Below are 22,386 nucleotides of genomic sequence, written 5' to 3'. Positions count from 1 at the left end.
AATCTTTTGCTGATTTAGCAGGATACCCTCGCTGATTTTACCAGAATGTTTGGAATTATTTACATCAAAAAGGCATTTAAATTGATTTCTAAATTATACCTTCCTGAAGGTGCCTGTGCGTGATACAGGGAGGGATGGGGTTTTCTCTAGTGATACTAGAAGTAATTTTAAAGCAATTCTTAAGCTTTGTTAGGCCACTGCTTAGGAACTGTCAATCACTTGAATAATTCGGATAGCATTTTGGGGGCATACTTCTGTCACAACAGGAGGCTTTGTGAAAAATTGCATAATATTTTAAATCAGTATCAAGTAAACAACGTCAATTGATCTGCTGCTTGTGAGTAAACTGCTGCACTATTCCTAAGGAATGATTGAATACCAATGAAATTAGCAACTGCCCCATCTTGACTCCCCTTCTTGTGTGCTTCTCTGACCTAATTTTCAATGATGCTAAGACACCACAAGAAAGTTTACCCTAAACATTTTTTCTGTTAGTACTGATGACACTTGGGACTTGGAGAGAACATGTTTGAAGACCTGTTGCAATCTGATCAGAACTAATTGGTCTGTTGGATGGATTAAAATTTGTTTTAAAAACAGATTAACGGTACTTCTGTTTAATTCATATTCAGAATAAAATGAAAACAATATCTGTTTTAGCAGTGTATTACCACAGTGATGGAAACAAACATTATAACTGAACTTAATGCTCCATTATTACAATTAGAATTGTCTACTATTTTGTAATGATGCTGGTATAAACCCAAGGCCAGGGTGACTCTGCTTTCTTTGTTTCAGGTGCTGTTGTCAGGACTGATTGGTGTTGTTTCATGGAAGAGGCCCCTTTCACTTGTGGTGAGTGCCTGTGTGGCTTTAATCAATCATGTTTTACAGACTATATAAGTGACTAAAGGTTTCTGTAGATGTAACTCTAGTGGTTTTGTCTATAGGTAGACCTCTGCCTATTGACTTTGTACTTTTAAATGTTGATATTTTCTTGCTTTTGAAATGTTACAAATTGACTTGAGTAAGTCTTTCAAAGCTTTACTATGGACCTTGTGGCTTTCCATTATATTACTGGCTGACGATCAATTCCAAACCAGTAAACTAGATTGAATTCCTATATGCTACTGCAGTTGGTGTATGTGCTAGTGTAATGTAGCATTATATGTGCTTACAAAACATTATAACTGAAGAAAGGAAGGTTTTAAAATATTATTGGTTTTGAAATGTTTCCAATTAGTTGGTAGATTGTATTTGTTAATGACAACCTTTATTTCATCTTGTAAAGATAACACATGGAGTCAGTTATTCTTATGTGCAGCATGGAGTTCGAACAGGGATGTATCTAAACTGTATGGAATGGTATTAATTTTGCATGTGCGATTTAGGAAGTAATTGAACAAAGCCTCAGTGTTGTTGCATTAGAGAAATATTTCGTGGTCTTTCCTTAATCTGAAGTAGACAGCAGTCTGAGCGGAGTAATTAATTATGTTTCAATTTGTCCAGTAGACTTCTCCTCAAGTACAGATGCTTTCTCAGAGAAAGTGAAATGATATATGTGTGGCCTGTCCCTTAAGGGGATGTAGAGATTAATTTGGGAAAATAATTTTATTTGCTAAGAGTGAGTAAAACAAGATTTTGGGTGTACTTGATTCTAGAAGACAAGACAGTGCTAAAAATCCAAAATACATCTGTGATAATTAGATACACATTGCATACATTGGTGACATTCTATGTATTTCTAATACACATTACAGAAACTGGAACACTTGGAGCAAATAAAAGGTGGTACTGTTTTGGTTAATTTTCAGCAGGAATAGTACATGTTCTGTTTATAATTAATACTGCTATTAATAGACCTGTAATTGATTGCCACTTAGAGTATTTCACATGCTTATAAGGTCTTAAAATCAAACATTGATTAAAATGCACCAAATGATTTGATATAGTTAAGTGCTAACGCATAAGTTAACGAGTTTAATTTAAAGGTCTCATTAAGAGACCTTCCCTGTTATTAAAAAAAAAAAAAGAAATAAAATTTGGTGCTTCCTCATTATATATTTAGGTATTTAAATTATTAAGTTGAAATACATCAAAACTGTATCTTTTTTCACTGTATGTATACCATTTGAGTGCCATGAGCAGCATAATATGTGAATGTGATTATACTAAAGTAACTGGGTGTGCATTTACGATGTAAAGATTATGCATGTGCTGTGCTGAATCTGTGGGCTTCTGTTTAATAATCAGACATCTTGAGGATTTCTCTGTAGACGACTTTCTATCCCAAAACTAAGGGTTAGCACTTCTTTTCATGTATTTTTATGTCTGTTACCACATGAGTTGTCCTGTGTGTCAATGCATGAATTTGCTTTGTAGATGTCACTTTCACAAGCACTTGTGTATATAAGCCTTATTTTAGGGGTCATATTATTGCATTACTCTGGTAAGTAATGGCTAGTGTAGCTGATAAGCTACATGGATGTAGAACGTGATTGAAAACTTCTTTTTAGCACTTAATGTGCATAATTCATGCAGAAATAAACTTTTAAAAACTTGCAGTATACATTTATAAATGGAAAAAACTATCAGCGTGATTTGGGTGCAATTTAGGTTTACAAAATAGATTTTCATTCAACACACAGAAGAGTAGTACTTCCTGTTTTGAGCACGGATTCCATTTTCTCTTAGTACAGTATAGGACTGCAATTGAAAGAGAAGAAGGAACTTGTAATATTTTAGCAAGTGGTTTTTTTTTAGTTCCCCGCTGTCAGTTCCTACTCATTCAAGTATGCAGACTTTTTTTTGAGTTAATTCTCAAGTCATGTTATCTATATGTTATGTTGTTTTTCATCTGTGTTGACAAGAATATTTCTTGAAATGATTTGTAGCTGAACATAAACTTTGTTCTTTTCCATTTTATTCTTCTTATTCAAACACACATGCTATAGTGGCATGATTTGTGTTCCTATCAGTAAATCTTTATTGTTATGGTTCCTCTGAAAAAGTGTTTTATTTTGGCGATGCTTCTGAGTATTTTGTAATGCCAGAGTATATAATGAGAAAAACCTGTGAAAGGTTGATGTAATAGACATTAAAGCATTTGAATCCATAATTTATTAAGAAGTTCATTATAAATCTGCTTGAGGGACTCAATAAATTCAGGGTGTTGACTTACCCATGTAAACACCTGCTAGATACAAGGGTCATGCCTTTTTTTTCATTCATTGCTCGAAGAGAGGCACTTCATAACCCCCCTCTTACGGTGGGCCACATGAAGATCATACTTAAAGTATAAAGAGTGAAATCCGTATAATATTTAAGACAGAAGTTTAGAACAATTCTATTTTAATTGTGAAATAGTTTGAAAAACACATTATTTAAATTACATTTATTTTATTTGAAGTCACAAAGGTAATAATTTCACAATAGTAAAAATGGTCTAATATATTTTACCAACAAAAACTTTTTCAAGTTTTATTTTACTAACACAAACTTTTTAAACGGCAGAGACATTAGAGCACTGCCCAAAGCAGGAGGAAGTAAAAGAATATGAATGTAAACACAATTGCATATTTGTGTTTAACAAAAGGCAGACGCAGCCCTTCAAAGTTGTACCATTTTCATGCTGGAGTATATCCTTAGAGCACTGCCAAATTATGGGCAACAGCAGAAGCAGGTTAATATTTGAGTATAGCGCTTTTGGTAATGGCGTTCTGTTAGTAATGTAAATAGTAATGTGCTTGCACCAACTTTAGGGATGATTTACCAGTGCTGTTATGTATCCTGATATTTATAAACAGTAGAAAAATTTTGTGCCTTTAAGGTTGCATTACATAAACTATCTAGATGATATTTTTCTTCTACCTGCACTTAGTCTTGGAGAACTGCAGTATTCATTATGTGTAGAAGAATACAGATATCTACTGTGCCTTCTTAGCCATTTTTACAATTGTCTCTATCTTTTAGAAAGTGATAGCATATGGTTTAGCAATTTAAATGGAAGAACTAATGAATCATAAATGTTGATGAATGTGTGTTTGAATAAAGATAACGATCATACTGCAGATGATGGTGTGAAATCTTAAATTTCTGAAAAGTATTGTTGCTTAGCAGATACGCTGAAAACTGCAGTATGATTTGAATTAATAGGTACTCATGAAATATGCTATATTTTTCAGTAATTTATTGATGTATTTTTTTTAAAAAATGAAAAAATAGTGAATGTAGAAGTGCTTAGTTTTTCCCTATTTTTCTAGACAGAGTATGGGTCTATGTTTCTCCTTGTACTTAAGTGACATGCCTAAAATTACACTGCAGAGAATTCTTTTTAACCAATTATGTGCATGGAGGGGAAAAAAAAGCATATTACAAATTACTAGCTGCTGTTCTTTGTCTGCAAAACACTTTTCAGCTGCATTATGTATTCTGCTGTGAGATTCATGTAGTCACTTAATAATGAAAAGTAATTTGTGCTTCGTATATGCATGCTAATGGAGCTTCAATTAATCTATTAGCACAAAGTAATATTAGATTCAAATCAATGTTATTAAAGTGGTGAGATGACTGTGTTAATAAGGATGTATTAGTATTGGCAGGTAAATATTGCCTTTGAAAAAGTGTGTATATGCAGTATAGCAACATGTTTCAGATATTCTTTTCCTTTCTGCATTTTTCCTTAAAAATCTTGACAGTGTGTCCAGATCAATGAGTTAACCCCTTTAAACATGACAAGCAACGTGCATTTAAAATGGTTTAAAATTTACTGCAATCTGTAAATATTTTTCTTTCTTTTTGATAGACTGGTAGAATTTTGTCTGAGCCTACCATTACTCTTTACTAGTTGTTATTATGCTGTTTCCTAATATGAGAAACTTATGAGTGTCAATTACAATTAGCAAGAGGAAGAAACAGTGACTAAAAGGCAATATACTGTTTCATTTAGTGGTGTTGATCTCATGAGTCTGGTTAGTTTGAGTTATTTCAGTTGCTACACTTCTATTGGAGGAGTACATGACATACAGATTCAGATTTTAAAATTTCTTAATAGATTATTTACTGTTGGAGTGTAATGACTGCACATTGATTACATGATGACATTGGAACCACGTCTTGCTTATTTTTTTCATCAAATTTCTTAGTATTCAAATCTCTTAAAAGATTTCACTGAACAAAAATTCTTCAAACATCTACTGATGTTTACTGCCTTTTCCTCTTCTGTTTCTTATTTGAGAGGTGCATATTTTGTGTATTGGCTCTGATAAGTGATGGTAGTGATTTGACTTTTGCCCTCTGGCACAATAGACTTCTGAGAGACTCGTGAGAAGAGTATGGCCTCTGCTTTCTTTGAAAATAATTTTTTATGGATATGTACATTTCAGTTCCCATACTGGATTTCATTTAAGTTGTTACATGAACCGAAGTTCTGGACCTGGAGAACTATTGAAGAAATGGTGATTAAGTTAGTATCTTATACTACAACTAAAAAAAGTGAATAGTGAATACGAATGTTTTCCTGGGTATGTTTTTCCTTTTTTAATCCACTGTCAACATCTGCACAGACAGATGTCAGGGAAATGTTTAGAATGAAGTTTGGTGTGAAGTATAATTAACACATGGAAGACAGTTGCAGGAAAAAAAAGGGCTATTTAAAAAATGAAGAAATATAAAGTTAGGCTGTGGAGAATTCCTATTTATAAATTATAGCCAAAGAAAAAAGTCTGTCATCTAGTAAAATTATTGCTTGTTAAATTCATTTGGCATGCCAATCTAAACTGCACTGCAGTGCTCTGTAGGCACTGAACTATATTTATGTATCAGATCTCCAAGAGAAGCCATTCATTTTTCAGTGGTTATCATTGATTCTTCTTTAATCATTTAATTACTGATCCTTTCCTTTAGTGCCAATAAAGAAGTTTTTAGGAATTATATAGCGCTCTTATAAGGCAGGTTTTCACCACTGTTGTCTTCTGCTTGTCTTTCCACAGCAATGGATGTAGCTTTATTTTTGGTTAATGTTTGAAAATGTAGACAAAAGATTGCTTCTGTGATTTGCTTGTGAAAAGTCATATGCTTTTGCTACTTATTTAGTTTTTGACGTTTTAATGCGCAATTTCACAGTTACTTGTGGAATCAGCTTATAAGGCTTGCTTTACGCCAGCTGAACATACACATGGATGGCGGGAATAATTTATCTTTCTGTAACTTGATCAGCTGTTTTATTTCACTGAATTGTCTATAAAAATACAGAAATTGATATCTAAGTGTTCAAAGTGATATAAAATATTAGACTCTTCATTTTTTACTGGTCTTCTATATAGTAAAAAGGAGACTGTGATGAAGATTGGAAGTAAATAACAATTTACATAGGTTTCCTATTTATTTTCAGATATTTCTTCAGAGAAACAAGAGGACCAAAGACTGAAAAGATGTTTCATTTGCTCTACATTTAGGATAAAAGATCATTCTTGCTTTGGTGACTAATAAAAACAAAGAAAAATCAATTATTTGTTCTTACTGGGCAGTAGATGAAATAATTGTTGCAAATTTTGTTATCACTAATTGCCATGTAATAAATGTCAAAGCAGTTGCTGAAAATGTCTGTTATATAGTAATAAGCAGTTACATATCCTCTGTATTTTAGAAGCAGGCAGGTGTATGTCTAATCTTCTCTTGTGTTGCTATTTTCTGGTGTGTTTTCAGCACTGAATTGAGTGTTCAAACTGAAAACCCAAATTTATATTTCATGTTCTATATCAATTTACTTGAAAATTCTATTTCCATATCCTTCTGTTCTTCCAAAAATATTTCCATTATCAAAGTTGAATGAATCCGTGTTTTCATGATCATATCTCCCTTTTTTTGCCATAAGAGATTTTGTCCATTTGCCTGATTTTATTTCTTCAGTATATTTAAATCAAATTTGCATACAGAATTATACACGCATACTTCTGAGAGTAGAAATGCATATTGAGGTTGAAACGTAAAAACAGGAAAAATAAAGGTTGAAATGTAAAAGTGTAAAAGCAGGTTATTTAAAAAACAAAATTGGCCAAGACATATGTCAGTGTTTTGTGGATTCTTTAGTTACCTAAATCATTATGGTTTTCTGTTAGTTTTTTAGTGTTTGATCTTCCTCACAAGTGAAACAACCTGTTCCCTAACAGTGAAGTTGCATATATATATATTCCTTGCAATTGATCTGTCTTTATTATCCAGAAGGAATCTCTTTTATAGGGCGTTCTGTCAGTCCTTCTTCGGACTGTAGTTTGAGATACTTGTGCCTTAGCCAGCCAAATATTTGGATTCTTATTGGGATATCATTCCAACAACAATTTCATTTCAAATCTTATTTTTACCTTTTAAACTTTTAAATTAGGTGAATACGGGGAAAAACTACCTGCTAATTTTCAAGCATAGTGCTTAAAGGTGTCAAGATTATTTTTTTAAACTACTTTTTGCATTGCTTATATGTGTTCAAAATTAATTTTGGTACCAGGTACCTACTTTCATACATAATTAACATTTGAAACATGACTTACTGACTTATGACTATTTGATTCCTGTTGGACTGTGGAAAGTTGTTTTCATATATCTGTGATTTTTCTACGTGACTTCAGAAAGCTGAAATGGAGCACTGTCAATTCTCATGCTTGAGGAAGGAAAATGTGATGCTAAACTCTGTGCTGGAGAGGAAAGGGGTCCATTATCTGAATGAAGGGACCTCCTGATATGCTAAGAGGCAGAATAAAAAATATAAAAATAAAAATGGTTATTTAAAACAACAGTAACAACAAAACTCCTGAACTAGGAATCGTGATCAGATCTGACTGGAATTTTAGAATTTCATTTTTTTTCTCAAGCAGAGACTTGGTTTTGGCAGCTGGAATAATAATAAATAGATGATCTGTGTAGTGAAGAGACAATTTTTAGCATAAATGGATCAGGACTGTAGGATTAAAAACAAGTAAACATAAATGCACACACTTGGGAGAGTTGCAGAGCCTATAGGCATCCGTCACCTTGTATGCCATTGTTGCCATTGATAGCTTGTGTAATGTTGAGATGAGATGGAGAATATCACTCTGCTTATCCCTTGATCACTCTCCGCAATATAATTTTGGCATGTATATTTTTTGGGTTTGTTAGTCAGCATGTTTGTTAGGAGCCCTGCTATTAGACAAACGCTCCTCTTTGAGACTGAAGTATTAGTTTAAAGGTTAACAAAACATTGTGTAAAAACCCTACATCTTAAGTTACAGAGTTTTGAGAAGTTCTGACACACTGGGATAGGGTTGAATACTGACTATTGCATGCTTATAAGTATCAGTTTCTTATGTCTGTTTCTTTATTCCTGTGGGCTTAGATAAGAGGAGATGTAGTCTTTGTGTTTGTATATTCACTTACTAGAAATCCCTTTTATTTAAGTTTTCTTTGGCAGTCTTGAGAACTGCTAACAAGATTCTGCAAGAACAACACAGAAAGTGGATCAGTGTCTTCAGACACGTTTTCCTGTGGACGTCATGTACCTTTTGTCCTAGATGTCTAAGTACTCATACAGATGTTAAATGAAGTACTGCAATTAGTGCTTAGAGGGGATTATTTGACAATGTTGTAACCTACACCTAGTGAAAACTAAAAATTGTGCTCTGAAAGCAACTTTTTCATGTTTGACTCCCTCCCTCCACCCGTCACTGGAAAACCATTGTAACTTTTAGAGCTATAAAGTGAACCCTATGAAGACATTGTAATGATTGATGACTATTGAAGTTAAATACTAAGAAATCTCCAAGAAAAACCTGTTCTCCAGTTCATGTATGCAACAATTGTATGCTTTCCTAGAAGTACTAGTTTTTTCAAGTTAAAATTTGTGCAGCTCTTGCCACTTCTAATAGCTCTTCAGCATCATTTCTTTGAATTAGTGGCACATTGTTTTTGTCTCTCTATCAGTAGTTTTTTTGTTTGTTTGTTTTCCACTTGGAAGATTCAAGGGATCAGATTTTAATAGGGCATTTCTCAGAAAGTAGGTTTCAAAGGTATTTGTAAAAGATGCTAGATGTGTGTAATTTTAGATATGCACATGCCCCGACATGTGCCATAGTAACACGGTTACCTGATCAACCACACTTGCACAATCCAACTTTAACATTGCTATTGGTAATCAGTCTGTGGATATTGGTAACATAGTGTTTTATTTCCTGTGCATTAAAGCAATAGATAAATGGTGTTTTCCCTAAAACTTTAAAAATATTAATAGTACTATTGAGCTTAATTTTATTCTTAAGTTAAAGTGCTAAATCTTGTGTATGCAATTTTGGGCTGTACCATGGCCTTGCTGTTTCCGTGCAGGGATCATAAACTGGGAGATTCTTCTAGACAGGGAATAACAAAACATAGTTTGTCAAATTGTGATCAGATTTTCTCGAAAGGTGACTGTGTTACATCTGAGGCATTTCAGGGTTTTGTTTTGCTTTTAGACGAACCCTTTTTCCCAGTCTTGCATTGCTCCTGTCTTCCTGTCTGTTAGCAAGTATAAAAATCACACTTAAATGCAACCGTAAGTTGCCAAAAAGAAGAGGTTTTGCATGTGTGTGCACATGTGTATGAAGTGGGGAAGACACAGATTGACTGACATTTCCACCTCCCTCTCCTTCCTGGGAGATGAGTTCTTTGTGCGTCCCTAGTTCATGAACAGCTTTTCTAGGCTGCAAATCAGTGCTTCTTGGAGAACAGAGAAAGGGACTCTGGTAAATGCAGTCATCAAAGTTTGCAAGTAGTGTGTGTATAAAGTGGTTACATTCATGTCCCAAATTGCTTTTTGCATGTAGATTAACATGAATATTTAGATCTTTAACTGTGTTGTCTCACCCCTTACTGTTTTTTTGTTTTTTTTTTTTTTTTTCCCCCTCCTAAGCCTGGAAATTTCTCCTTCTCTACTAGATGGAAGCAACTGAGAGAATAAACTGGTCCCAGAGCCATTTTCTTTGAATATTACAGAAGAGGAAGAATGACAGCAATGGAAAATGACCCAGTAAAACTGTGGGCTGGGAGAGAAAGAAACAAAAATTTAGATGAAAACAGAGGAAGTGAATCAAAGATGCCTTTATAAAGGGGAGGAGAAAAGGTGTCAAAGTGAAGCATCTATTTAGAATGCTCATTCCGTGTCCCCTTTCACTGCTTACCACTTCATACAGCTCTTTCTTGCATGGGTCTGTCTGTCTGGGTTTGTCATACCTCTTCTACAGGGGCTGTTCGTGGGCCCAGCTGCCACCAGCTGTCATCCCTGTCAGAATCTGGGCTCTGAGCATCCATCTGCTAATTAGCTACCCCTGGTGGTAAAATTTTAAAAGACCCCAAACAGCTTTGCCTGGAGAGCCTGCTGGGGCATAACACTTGACTGTTCTAAACAAGCACATCTTAATTACCCTTAAGCAGGCCCTTCTGCTCCCACTGTGTCATGCTGCCATGGCAGCAGTTAATGCTAGCACAGTGCCCTGCGATCGGGGACTGTCACAGCTCCAGAATCATTGCTGCTGCTTAAACGAAGGGTACGGTATGGGTGTTACATTTGCCTCTCTACAGTCCATCAGTAATTCCCCTGTTCTCACAAGCTCTCTAAATATATCTGCTAATGATTCTTCCATCTCCTTTGCTCCTTCTTTTAGAAATACAGGCTGCATCCCATCTGGTCCTGAAGTTTTGGCAGCCTCTGCACATTTTAATTCCTTGAACTCTTTCTTGGCGTGAATCTTATTTCCTTCAGTATTTCTTCTTCCTCCTTGGGAAATTAATCTCTGCTTCTGACATCTGCCTCACTTCCTTTGTAAGCATGGAAGGAGCTATATTATTATTATTATTATTATTATTACTACTATTATTATTATTAGGATGTCTCATCTGTCTTTCAGTAAAGTTCTCAGTTCATTCACTAGAAGTTTGCAGCCTCCTTTAATGTTTGCTTTTTGTTTATAAATTAGAAATGTCACAATATTTACCTTTGCTTCTTAAGTAACTTTCCTTTCAGTAATTTTTCCGCATTTTAGATATATTACTTCCTTTTCTGTTCTTAATTTTACTGCATGTCGCTTCTTACCATGCAGTCGTAAGGAAAGCATTAACTACTCTTAAACCCTAAGAGTCCACTATAACTGAGTCTTTTAGGCATGACTATGATTAAATGTATTTCAAAAGACACATAAAAAGTGCTTGTTTTAGCTGTATCAACACAAGAAAGTTTGGGTTATTTCATAGACTAGATACAGGTGTGGAAATGTTAAAAGGCTAAAAAATGAGTACTGGAAAGCTGATTAAGGGAAAAAGCAGTAGTCTTTTGGTTTATTTTGATCCCTTTTCAGGTGATATGTTTGGCCATCAGCCTAGTATGTTCATTAATAGTGTTGTCGTATTTGTTCTTGTAGAGCAGTAGAATTGAAAAAATGTATCTGTTACATCTTTATGTTTCCATTTGAGTTGAAGATGAATTGGGAGAATGCGTTAGCTGGCATTTTTATTGAAAATTGAGCCCATCGGAGTAGTTCAGTAGCTTTATTCTGTTTGCGGAGACCTGTTGTTTAGAGTACTACAGCACAGTGACCACAGCATATACGTGTTTTTTGAGTATACTTCTACATGCAGAGGTAAATGCATCAGGAAGTTACTGCTTGCCCCCATCTCCCTCCCTCCTCCCCCCCAACTTGTTTTGCCATATGGTTTTCAAAAAAAGCTTTAATATCTACTACTACAATTAAATATATATATAAAGATATTCTATATGCTTGTTTTGCGTTTATTGTGTAATTTGTATAGTTGTATCAGTGTTTTTATGTATCTAGTGTTTTGCTTTTTAATAAATGAGTGACAGCTATCAGGAATTGGTAGGAAAATGTTCATGCTTTCCCATGTAGTACTGGAAAAGCTGGATATACAGGAAAGGTGTAAGAGCCTCTCCTCCCCCTTCTGATCAATTTCCACTTAGACATGGACAGAATGGAGGAGCAGAAACTTTCTCATGTGGAGAGGTGGAGAAATAACTATCTGTAAATGTGTGTATTTCTATGTATACATATGCAGACACTCCCATAGAGATACACAAGCATGTCTACAGCGCATGATACTGTCGGGACGGTGAGGGAGGGAAGAGGAGGACTGAATTTTTGTTAATAGGGCCCAGTGAGCAACTGCAGGGCACCGCTGCCAGTAGCAAACAGTTGTCCTGTAATCACTGCTAGAGCAGCTTCTCTCCTTTAGGGCCTGGAGAGCTGAGTATGTTGCTTAGAGCTTACCTTGGCAAGGTGAGAAAAACCCGTGTTGAGCAGGGCCTGCCTAGGGTCTGGAGAATAGAAGCAGTCCTTGCCAGAGGGAAGTGAGAAATGGTCCTGTACCTGCTGCGAGCCAGGCAGGAAAGGAAGCCTGGGAGTGATAGCCAGCGATGTGGTACTGCTCTGCAGCTATTCTGTGTGCAAACAGTCCCGCTGAACGGCCCTTCCGTCCTGGGCAGCAGCGATGAATTGAACTGTTCTCCACAACTGGTGAATGGAAATAGGTTGGTCATGTCACGCCCCATGTGCATTCACCAAGGCTGTTCACAATAGCGCTTCAGGCTTTTTTCTGCTATGGCCAGGGAGAGGGTAGGCAATAGTTTGAATGAAATTTTTGGGCCCGTTTAAATTGACTGCTCGAGTAAGAATCACTGCAGCATTTTCTTCCATCAGTTTATGCAATAGTAATGTAAAAAATTTAATTTCTGATACTAACCTAGGAACAGAAAACTAATTTGATGTTTGTTTCATCCATGCATATAAAGGCAAAACTAGTGACTGCGTGTTGTTCATCCTCTAATTTGGATAAAAGGAATAAAGCAATGTTTCTATGGTATCACTGGAGCTGTTTAGCTGGGCAGCATGGAAAGTATTGGTGAAACTGCGTGGAGCTACAACAAGGTTTCTTGTTTTCCATTTGAGGCACAGCAGTTAGGATTAATTACTTGTAGAGATTGGTAATCAAAATCATTTTAGAGTTATTCTTTCGTTCTTGGGGCATTTAAATAAAGACTGATTTTTAAGGACTGTTTATCAGGATAGTTTTAGTACTGGAAAGCAGTAAGAGAACAAGAAAATAGAAAGCAAGAAGTGGAAAAAAAAACACACAACAAAACACATGAAAATATTCATGTGTTGAAATATATACATGAAAAAAGTACCTGTCTTTTTTCAGAATCATGTAGCATTTTAATATTAAAGTAGTGTTGGAAGCAAATACCTATTTGCATTTTAATTGAGAAGTTTTTATCTGTTGTACTAGTGTATGTTCTTTTTGGCATATGCTTAAACTAATAGTCAGATCTTGTAATGTTGAATTGTCACATGTACATGACAGATGACCAATATACTTCTGCAGATTTTGATTAAATATTTTATTAATTGATGAGAGATTTTCAGGCATAAATAGACATTTCTCAGGGAAATACCTGACATAATTTTGAACAGATACTCCCAAAACTATATTCTTCCTTTCTTCCTTTCCTCCTTTCCTAGTCCCTCTTTTATTCTAACTCCCCTATTCTCTCCCTGAAATTTTCATTAATTCCTTCTTTGGAAGTCGTCTTATTGGGAAGAGAATGAAGTCGTGCACTTAAAATATGAAGCAGTTGAGCAACATCTATAGATAAAGTCTCAAACAAATGCAGAATTCTTACTGAAGGCAATAGGTGCATTTTCCAATTAGAATCGGTTTGGATTGCTACTTGACAGGTTTTAGGGTGTGTTTAGTCTTTGGGATGGAATTAGATGTCTAGATCCTGGAGGCGTTATGCTCCTGTGCTAAGTCAGAAGTTGGTGGGTTGTCCCAAATGCCATCTTTTTGATTGCAGGATCCTCCTTGGGTGCTCTAGTTGACTTCTGAGTCTCCTTAAAACACAGACGGCAGTAAAAAAATGGATTCTGGGATTTGGGACAGATTTTGCCCCCTTCCTTATATGCTGTAAAAGTTGTTGGGGCTTTTGGGGCAGAGCTACAACCAAAACTGATAATATGGCTTCAGTGCAGCATTAGCAAGGATGGCCTTACTGCACCAATGTTAGTATGAAGCTGACAAACCCAGTGAGTATATCAGTGGGCAGTGGTTTCTGTGGTGTTCAGTGTAGTGCCTTTGGGTTCTTGTTCTAAATTTGGGTGGAAAATGGTAGTGTTCTGCCACAGAACGCCCCCCACCCCATCCCACTCCCCCACCAAAAAAAAAAAAAAACACGTAGCACAAAGGACTCAGAAAAATAGTTGGAAGAGAATAAGGCAATATGAATATTAAATCTGTTTTGATATCCTCACTTTTTCAAAGACATCAGTTTGCAAGACTCTCGAGTTGGTTGAACCTTGGTCCATGTCACTGTGAACAGTAGTTTCCTTCCAGAATAAACCACAGGTTTTGCCTCCAAAGTTGCATCTTTTATAAAGGCAGAGAATTGTTGCACTGATGTAGTGCGGTCATCTACTGAATCCTTCTTATTATATAGACAAATGCATGGGAAAACATCTGCACTTACAGAGGGCACCAAGACTGCGAGGCTTGTTTTGTGCCTGAATAATCGTAGAGTGAACTTTGCAGTCTAGCTTCTTGTCTTGAAAATAGGCTTCTCAGCTACAAACTACTGTCTGCAGTTATTTGTCTGTATGAGTTCTTATGGCAGTACATTGCATTGTAATAGTGAAGATGCTTAAGAGATATTTATTATCATTAAAAGCCTTTAAAACTGAAAGTTTGGTTTAAGATTAAAATGTTGCTTTGTACATTAGAAAAAAACTCAAGTGCTTATCTATCAAGTTTTGGAGTGAGTCTTTTATGATAATGAAGAAAGGACAACAACATGTCCTTGAAATTCTATTTAACGTTGCTTTCTGTATATGTACTTCAGGTTTTTTCTTGCTCAGGTGTCTTAGCTTCTTAAAATGAAAGAAATATAATTCAGAAGAAAAGTGAATATGTAAAATGCTTTGACAGTACTCAACGCCCCCAGTCCTGATACAAATTTAATCACATTTATTGCTGTGGAAACATAGTTTGTTTCTTTTATAGAACGTTTGTTTTATTATACATGGATTTAATATATACTTGCCAATTTTAACAAATTAGATTTTTTTTGATCATTTGAGATTTGTTTCAAATAGATCCCTGTGAAAACTTTGTAATCTGCATGGAGCGCTTACATCACAAAGGATTGGGTTTAAGTCATGAGAGGTTCCTGAAGGTTTTGCCACAGAATAGCACAATTCCCTAGAAGGAACAGATACGAGGTATAAATGCAAACTGCTAAATCGTCTCAATTTCTTTTCTCTAATGCCTCAGAAAACATTCATTCTTTTTATCACTCGTGTGGATATGAGGTGCTCCTATGCATATCAAGCTTTTTAACTTACTGCTAATCTGGAATACCTATCTGTAGAGCTCAGATTTGTGCTGTGATTTTGTTTGTTGATTAAGAAGGGGAACGAGCCAAGCTATTTAAGGTTACTCTGATAAATAATTTGCTGATTGTTATCTGGCGTCCAGAGTCTTCCCTTCAAATACTCCAAGGCTTTTAAGATGCATAATTTTTTTTTCAAAGTCTGAAGTCCTTCTATAAATGCCTGTTCTTTTAGCCCTTGAACTTAATTTTCAGTTTATGTAACTTTGTTTGTTTGTTTGATGAAATCCTGTGAGGCTTCTTTGAAAAATTACATGGCAGTACCGAAGTGCTATCCATAAATACTGCATAGCTAGTATTTGCTCACGAATTAGGTGTCTGATAAAAATCAAGACTTGGCTTTTTGTCTTAAGCTGTCATTCCAAGCCAAAACAAAAAGGCCAGCTGTGGAAAAAACAGTAAGTAAAGTAGAAAGTTGGAATATATGTGTTAGGGAATGGAAGACTAAAATTTTCTTAAAGTGCATTATATAATTTCCATTTATATTAATTTACTGGATTAGGAATATTCTTGCTGGCAAATGTAAGCAGGTAAGAAAAAGCAGAAGATGAATCTTGAGTGATTACACCTAATTGAATTGAGTTATTTGTGGAAGGTTGAGAGGTACCTAGAACTATTCCGCTCTGGTCATGGGAAATATCTAGCATATCGGTGAGCATTTGTTCATGTCTTGTTGTCCTGAAAGATTCCTAAGTCCTTCGATTGACCAAAAGAGGAGTCAGGTATTTGAAGAAAATATATAATAGTCAAGTTTTACTACCATGTAATAGAACATAGACTGATACTAGAACAGAGGGATTTTAAGTACTGTGTTCTTGACAAAGAAAAACAGAGCAAATATGCTCTGAAGAAGTCGAAGTACTTGTTCGGGCATTTCGTGATTTAAGCCTCACTGAAGTTAATAGGGAGACTGTCATATCTACAGCTGGCTTTAACCAGTGTCTGTGGCAGAAGGATGTTAGCCCTCATTACTGGAAAATCCTGGTAATGGGATGATCATGGATTACTTATTTCAGGGCACAAGAACTTTGATCAAACAAATGTTTCATTGTTGGGGTTTAAGGTCTATTAAAAGGTTTTGCATACCAGTGCATGCACAAAGTGCAGCAGTGAGGACTTGGAGACATAGGGAACATTTCTTCCTTTTTGTCTCCCGCATGTCAGGCTGATACAAAAATACCTAACACTTAAGAAGAAAGTTGAAAGAAGTCTCAGCTCCTCAGTTGGCTCACTCAACAAAATGTCTTGGAGTCTGGTACTTACCCAGAGGTTTGTATGAAGGAAAGAGGACCTTTAGTATGCAGCCTCACCTTTATTTCCTTACCTACACCTTTCTGTTCATCTTTAAAATCGTCCTGCATCCTTCCCAATAATCCCCAGTTCTGTTTTCTTATGCCACCCAGTCTTGTTTACTACCTTCACTTGCTGCTGTCTTAAAACATGGTTCCGCCTCTCATTCATCCCTTGATCTCCTTTTGTCTTATGGCAGGAGCTTATGTATAATTTATTTTTTTAAGAATGGTTTGAGAACTTTCTGAAATTTCTTTTTCTCAGCCTTACTTTTTTCCCCATGTTGGAATGCATCTTTGTCAAAGGCGCTTTGTGGCAACATTCCTTTTTTTCCCTGTACACTCCTACCGTATTACACTGTTACTCTTGTGTCTTCATCCCCTCTTTTTCAAGCACTGTGTTTCTTGTTTTAGGAGATGTCTTTGGGGCAGCAGTGCCTACTGGTCCTCATACTTTTTTTGAGCTCTGCTTGGTAAATTCCTCTGCTAGGAAGCTAAGAAAAAAGAATGCACTTATTATACGAGCGTTTTCGTGTAATGTTCTTTGTCAGGCAATTTCATCAATTCTGGAAGATCATAATGTTGAGGGATTTGAATGGATATAATTTATTTAAGTACTTTGAATGGAAAGAGCTTTATCTGCACAAAAATTTGTACTGAAGGAAATGAGTGAATTAAAGCAGATTTATACAATTATCATTTTCTTAGTTTTGGAAGCTGTTGTTGTAGGAAGTTCTTGAAGGTTTGCATTGTGTGTAAGTGCTGATTAAAATTTTAACCTGCTGCCTATCATAGTGAACTCAAGCAATATCTACTGAGAGGGCTTACTTATGATGAGGCTTAAAATTTCCCAGGTAAAACAATTTTCCTTGACCTCTTCGTTTTTTTGTAGATTGGTCTGTAATTCTGAAGCCTATAGAGAGATCTGAGGTTGTTGTGAAATTTGTTCTGTATGTTTTGCTTTCTGATGTATAGTGATATTGGGGATATTCTTATTGCAAAGTAATATGTATTTTGCTATTTCATCCCAGATCTGTCTAGTCTTTCCCTTACAAAAATTTATCTAAGTGGTAGGCAGTTAAGGAATAGCATCTCTAGCTAGCTGTTAGCCTCTGAGCTTAACAGGAGTAGGTTTCTGTCATTCCCCTGAAATACCATGTGGCACAGGTAGTGTGTTCTGGAAATGAAAATGTTCTTGTATAGATTGCTTCAAAATTGTGAAGGATACTTCAAAGAAAGCGGGTTTAAGAATAAAACAATTCTAACTCAAAACACACAACAATGGTACAGAAGGATGATCAAAAATGAAAACATTAATAAGCAATAGCTATTAATATTTTGGGGAAGACATGCAAAATATCTGTGTGTCTGACCTTTCCAACCTGCCTCTTTCTAATTATGCTGCTGTCAGGAGGGGCTGCTTGCATAGCTTTCTGATGCCTGTCCTTGTCAGCAAGACAGCGTGAGCTTTTATTTCTTCAGGGTATTCTGCTACAGATGTTATGGAAGGTTAATTTACACGGTGCAGCATTTCTCTGGGACTTGCATTTGTTCTGGAGGTGAATTGTTGCAGCAACATGACGCTTGCAGAAGTAATGTACTGTATATATGGAGGAACCCATTAATACAGTTGCTATGGAAGCAGAAATTCACTCATGTAGATTTTCTGTAAAATTACTAGAGTACTAACACATTGTTTTTAATCTATTAATTTCAGATTACAGATCTAGCTGGCTCTTCCATTTAAATATATATTGTTTTCTTATGTACGAAACTAATTTAGAAAAAATTCTTATTTTCTAACCTAACCATGTTCTGACATTGTCATGGAAATTTTTTGATAAAATAGTATCCTATTAGGTAATATATGATATTTTTTCTTCCTCAGTGAATATGTTGAAAGGAGAATTGAACTCAGATATGTCTGAAATAGTTTTAAGTTTTAATTCTGTCTGATATGGTCGAAATTCTGTTCAAGAAGCAGTTATGTTTGAAGTGGTTTTGATCACAGTGGATATAAACACTGTTTTTCTGGCTGACTGTAGAGCTGCAGGAGTCAGTTTTGAAGGATTTCAGATTTACAGCTATTTTGAGTGGCATTAAAATAGGTCTGCTGTTCACTTTCTTCTGCTTTCAAAATGTTATTTTAGGTTAGATTTCATGTGTATGGATATTTTTATTCAGAGAAGCACTGGTGTATAGATGTAATTACATAACGTATATGTTATAGTTTATTTTATGTTTATATGATCTTATGTATTTGTATCTTTACTGGAAACCCCTAAATTTAGGAGAATTTGTAGCAAGATAGAAATCTTAAAGGGAATTTGAAGGAACCAGTTTTATCACGTACATGTCAGTGGGGAGGGCAAAGGGACGTGTTTGTCACTTGTTGAACAGACTGGCACAATCAAGTACCTTAGGCTCAAGGTTTTTAGCAAACACAAAATCTGTCCGTTTCAGGAATCTTTGGTGCGTAGGTCTTGAAAGCAAAAAGTAACGCTTTTAATATGAATTCGCATAAAGCGGCATTACTGACGTTGCTTGATGTGTGTTCATCCACCCCCATGGCCAGTGGATGTCCAGGCAGCGTGGATAAGGTTCCTGCTTGCAAAGTATCCTGTCATGGTGCTGCTGTAAAATCCTGTTATTTTTTGCTTTGTTAGAAGTTTTTCAGCAGTTGCTACAGTCAGTGCCTTGGCAAGGAATGGATGCGTGGAAGCAAATACCCAAAACCCGCACGTTAACTCCTGTTGCTGCTCACTGAGGTGGGGAAGGCACGGGGACAAGAGAGGAGTAGACTTATGGGGATACGAAAAGGTTTTGACAAAGGCCAAAAACTTTTCTAGGTAACAAAAACAAATTACTAAAGATATACACGCAAGTGTTTTTTGCACTCCTGGAAATGATAGGGAGGCGAAATAACCAGCAGAGCAACTGTCAAAATTATCCATTTGAACTAAGTTATCATTTTCAAATACAACTGGAAGTTATCCAGTGCTTCATTCTCAATACACAGCTCAAGTACGTGAGCTGGAAGATTCTGGGTAGTAGCTTTGGTTTTATGCATTAGATGGAAAATGTCTTGGTTCCCAAGCTTCCTACAATTACACTATATTCCTTCTAGCACACTTCAGAAAGGTGTGGATGTTAAAAATGTTATTTAGAATCAGAACAGCAAATAATAGGTTTGACAAATTTCTATTTAATTAATGTTTGTGAGCTGATAGTACCAGAGCTTTATTACTAATTCAGGCCTACTGTTCAACTTCTCTAAAAAAAAAAATAAATATATATATATATATATATATATATATAAAAACAAACTGTAAGTTGGTACTGCTGTAATTACAGCATCACAGAAGTAACAAACACATAGTGTTATATGAAGAATATTAGCACGTTTTTGGATTCCAGGGTTCTTCAAGAGTTTGGGAAGCAAATACCAAATCCCTATGTTTATTATTGTCATTTACTACACAGTGACACAAGAGGAAACTAAGCTACATGTTTTGGTCCTTAAGCAGATTTTGTTCTTCATGATGCAAATAGTGCTGGAAATGCACAGTGTCCCTTTCTGCCATGCACTGTACTCTTGTCAACAGCTTTCAGGTGATTATTGTGAAGATGAATGTACTGGCTCTTGGTCAAACCTGAATGCCACTCTAGCAATAAGTAAAACTGAGTAGAAGAGAGGCATACTTTTTTTTTTTTGTAAAGACAGTAGCAGTTGTTATAACCTCAATATATATTATATATAGCATAATTTTTATAGCATAAAATGTAGCATATATTTATAAATATAGCATATATTAGCATATATAGTATATATTTATAAATATAGCATATTGCTTATATAGCATAATTTTTTATCTAATAGTATATGTTACTTTCCACAAAAAATAAAACTATAGAAAAATATAGAAATGATACTGGCAGGCGACTAGTAATGAATTAATTAAACTAAAAGTCTATATGGATGAAAAGAAGTCAACAGAACCTTAACATGGTCGATTAAAATAGTGTATTCTGAATTTAATTTTCAAGTCCTCGACTGAAGTATTTAGCTTTGGAATTACGAACAGTTGCATGTCATTTAATGTTTATAACATGGTTTCAGCTTTCTCTTAAAAAGTCAAATGGCCTCATTAGACCCAGTCAAATGAATTTTATTTGGAGGAAAGTAATTTGATTTAGTAATGACTGGAATTGAATGGTTATATATATTTCAGGATAAAGCAATATAATTTATGGTTCTTCACATAAAAGCATTAAATCTTTACCATGATGCTGTGCTGCAGAGCAGGCCATATTTCTGCCTGTTATACGGACTGTTGCTTTAGAGCTATAGAGAATGTTTTTGCTCAAACCTTTATTTTAATTTGGGCAAAGGACACGGAATGCTCAATTAAACAGATCTGAAATGCCAACACTTTTTCATTATCAGTCTCTTCTTGGCACATGTTGAGAAATAATTTTGAAAGTGATATAATTGAATCATGAAACAAAAGAATCTATTATGAAGGAAATAATGGGAAGCTAAATTTTGCTTCTCCCTGTGCACTTGCAAACCATTAGACAACAGCGTTAGTGTGATTGCCATTTCTGTGCAGTAAGTTTTCAACATGGTTTCATTTTAGAATGATGTCGCTTATGTATTTAATTACATAAATTGTAATTAAATCAAGCTTGAGTTTTATCTGCTGACATTCTTGTGTTGTATACCTCATAGCTGAATAAATTGTAAGGCCAGAAGGGATCAGTAAAATCATATGATATGACATTTTAAAATAACAGCCCAAAGAACCTCGATCATGAACAGCAAGACTACTTTCAAAGTCATGTCAGGTAGTTGAAAATATTTCCAGAAATGCCATCTGTTGTTGCCTTTGTGATGGACATTCCACCATGCTGATATAGCATATAGTATTCTATATAGCATATAGTATTCTGATAGTTAAGGAGACTTATTAAAAATCAAGACTTCAATCTGAATTTGCCTAATTCTGGCTTCCCACCATCATTAACTGACAATGCTTCTTTCTACTTAGTTTGAGATGCACTTTGGTTTTGCTCATGGCAGGACCAATAAGCTTTTACTGACAAGTTTTCTTGGAAAATAAACTCTAATAGTTACCTTTTATAACGACAACTAGAGAAGGCAGGATTAAAGGTTTTTTATATACTTCTCAGAATCTGAAGGTATCTTTATGGGGAGTCCCTGCTAGTTTGCTTGCCTCAGTGATTTTCCAAGGGGCAGCGTGCCGCTCCCTTCCCCTGCCACATCCCTAGTATGGGTCCTTCTGTGCTCTGTGCCCTGGCTTTTGCTGCTTGCTCCTTGAGCTGTGCTCCACACCAAGACTCTCCTGCCCACGTCTTGCAGCCTCAGGAATCCTCCCTGCCCTGAGTAAGCCGAGTTGCTTCTCTGGAGGAATGTCATTTGTCCCTCCTTCCAGGCTCCACGTAGGTGCAGCTTCTTAATGCACATAGGTGCTTCTTTGTTTCCATTGCACGGTGGGGAACAGAAGAGACATTGCCCATCGCAGTCTTTTTCAGTCTTTGGATTCTGTGAACCAAGAGATGTTTTTAAATACAATTTTATCTTAAAGATCTAATTATAATAATATAATAACAAAATTC

At 35.6% G+C, this 22,386-nt stretch overlaps 1 protein-coding gene across 14 annotated transcripts in view; it reads left to right on the top strand.

Moving 5' to 3' along the window:
• The window catches only part of ENTREP2 (endosomal transmembrane epsin interactor 2), a 157,612-nt gene that overhangs the window by 45,174 nt on the left and 90,052 nt on the right, over positions 1–22,386 (top strand). For all 14 annotated transcript variants that reach the window (XR_010834270.1, XR_010834269.1, XM_067003950.1 and 11 more), the window contains one exon: positions 799–855. Coding sequence is in view for 11 of the 14 variants with exons in the window: in XM_067003950.1 (XP_066860051.1) it covers positions 799–855 (57 nt within the window). In the remaining 3 variants the exon portion in view is untranslated. The remainder of the gene's footprint in view (positions 1–798; positions 856–22,386) is intronic.

The sequence above is a fragment of the Anser cygnoides genome, chromosome 11 (genome assembly GCF_040182565.1).
Source record: "Anser cygnoides isolate HZ-2024a breed goose chromosome 11, Taihu_goose_T2T_genome, whole genome shotgun sequence".
Taxonomy (NCBI): domain Eukaryota; kingdom Metazoa; phylum Chordata; class Aves; order Anseriformes; family Anatidae; genus Anser; species Anser cygnoides.
This window is presented reverse-complemented; position numbering and strand designations above follow the sequence as displayed.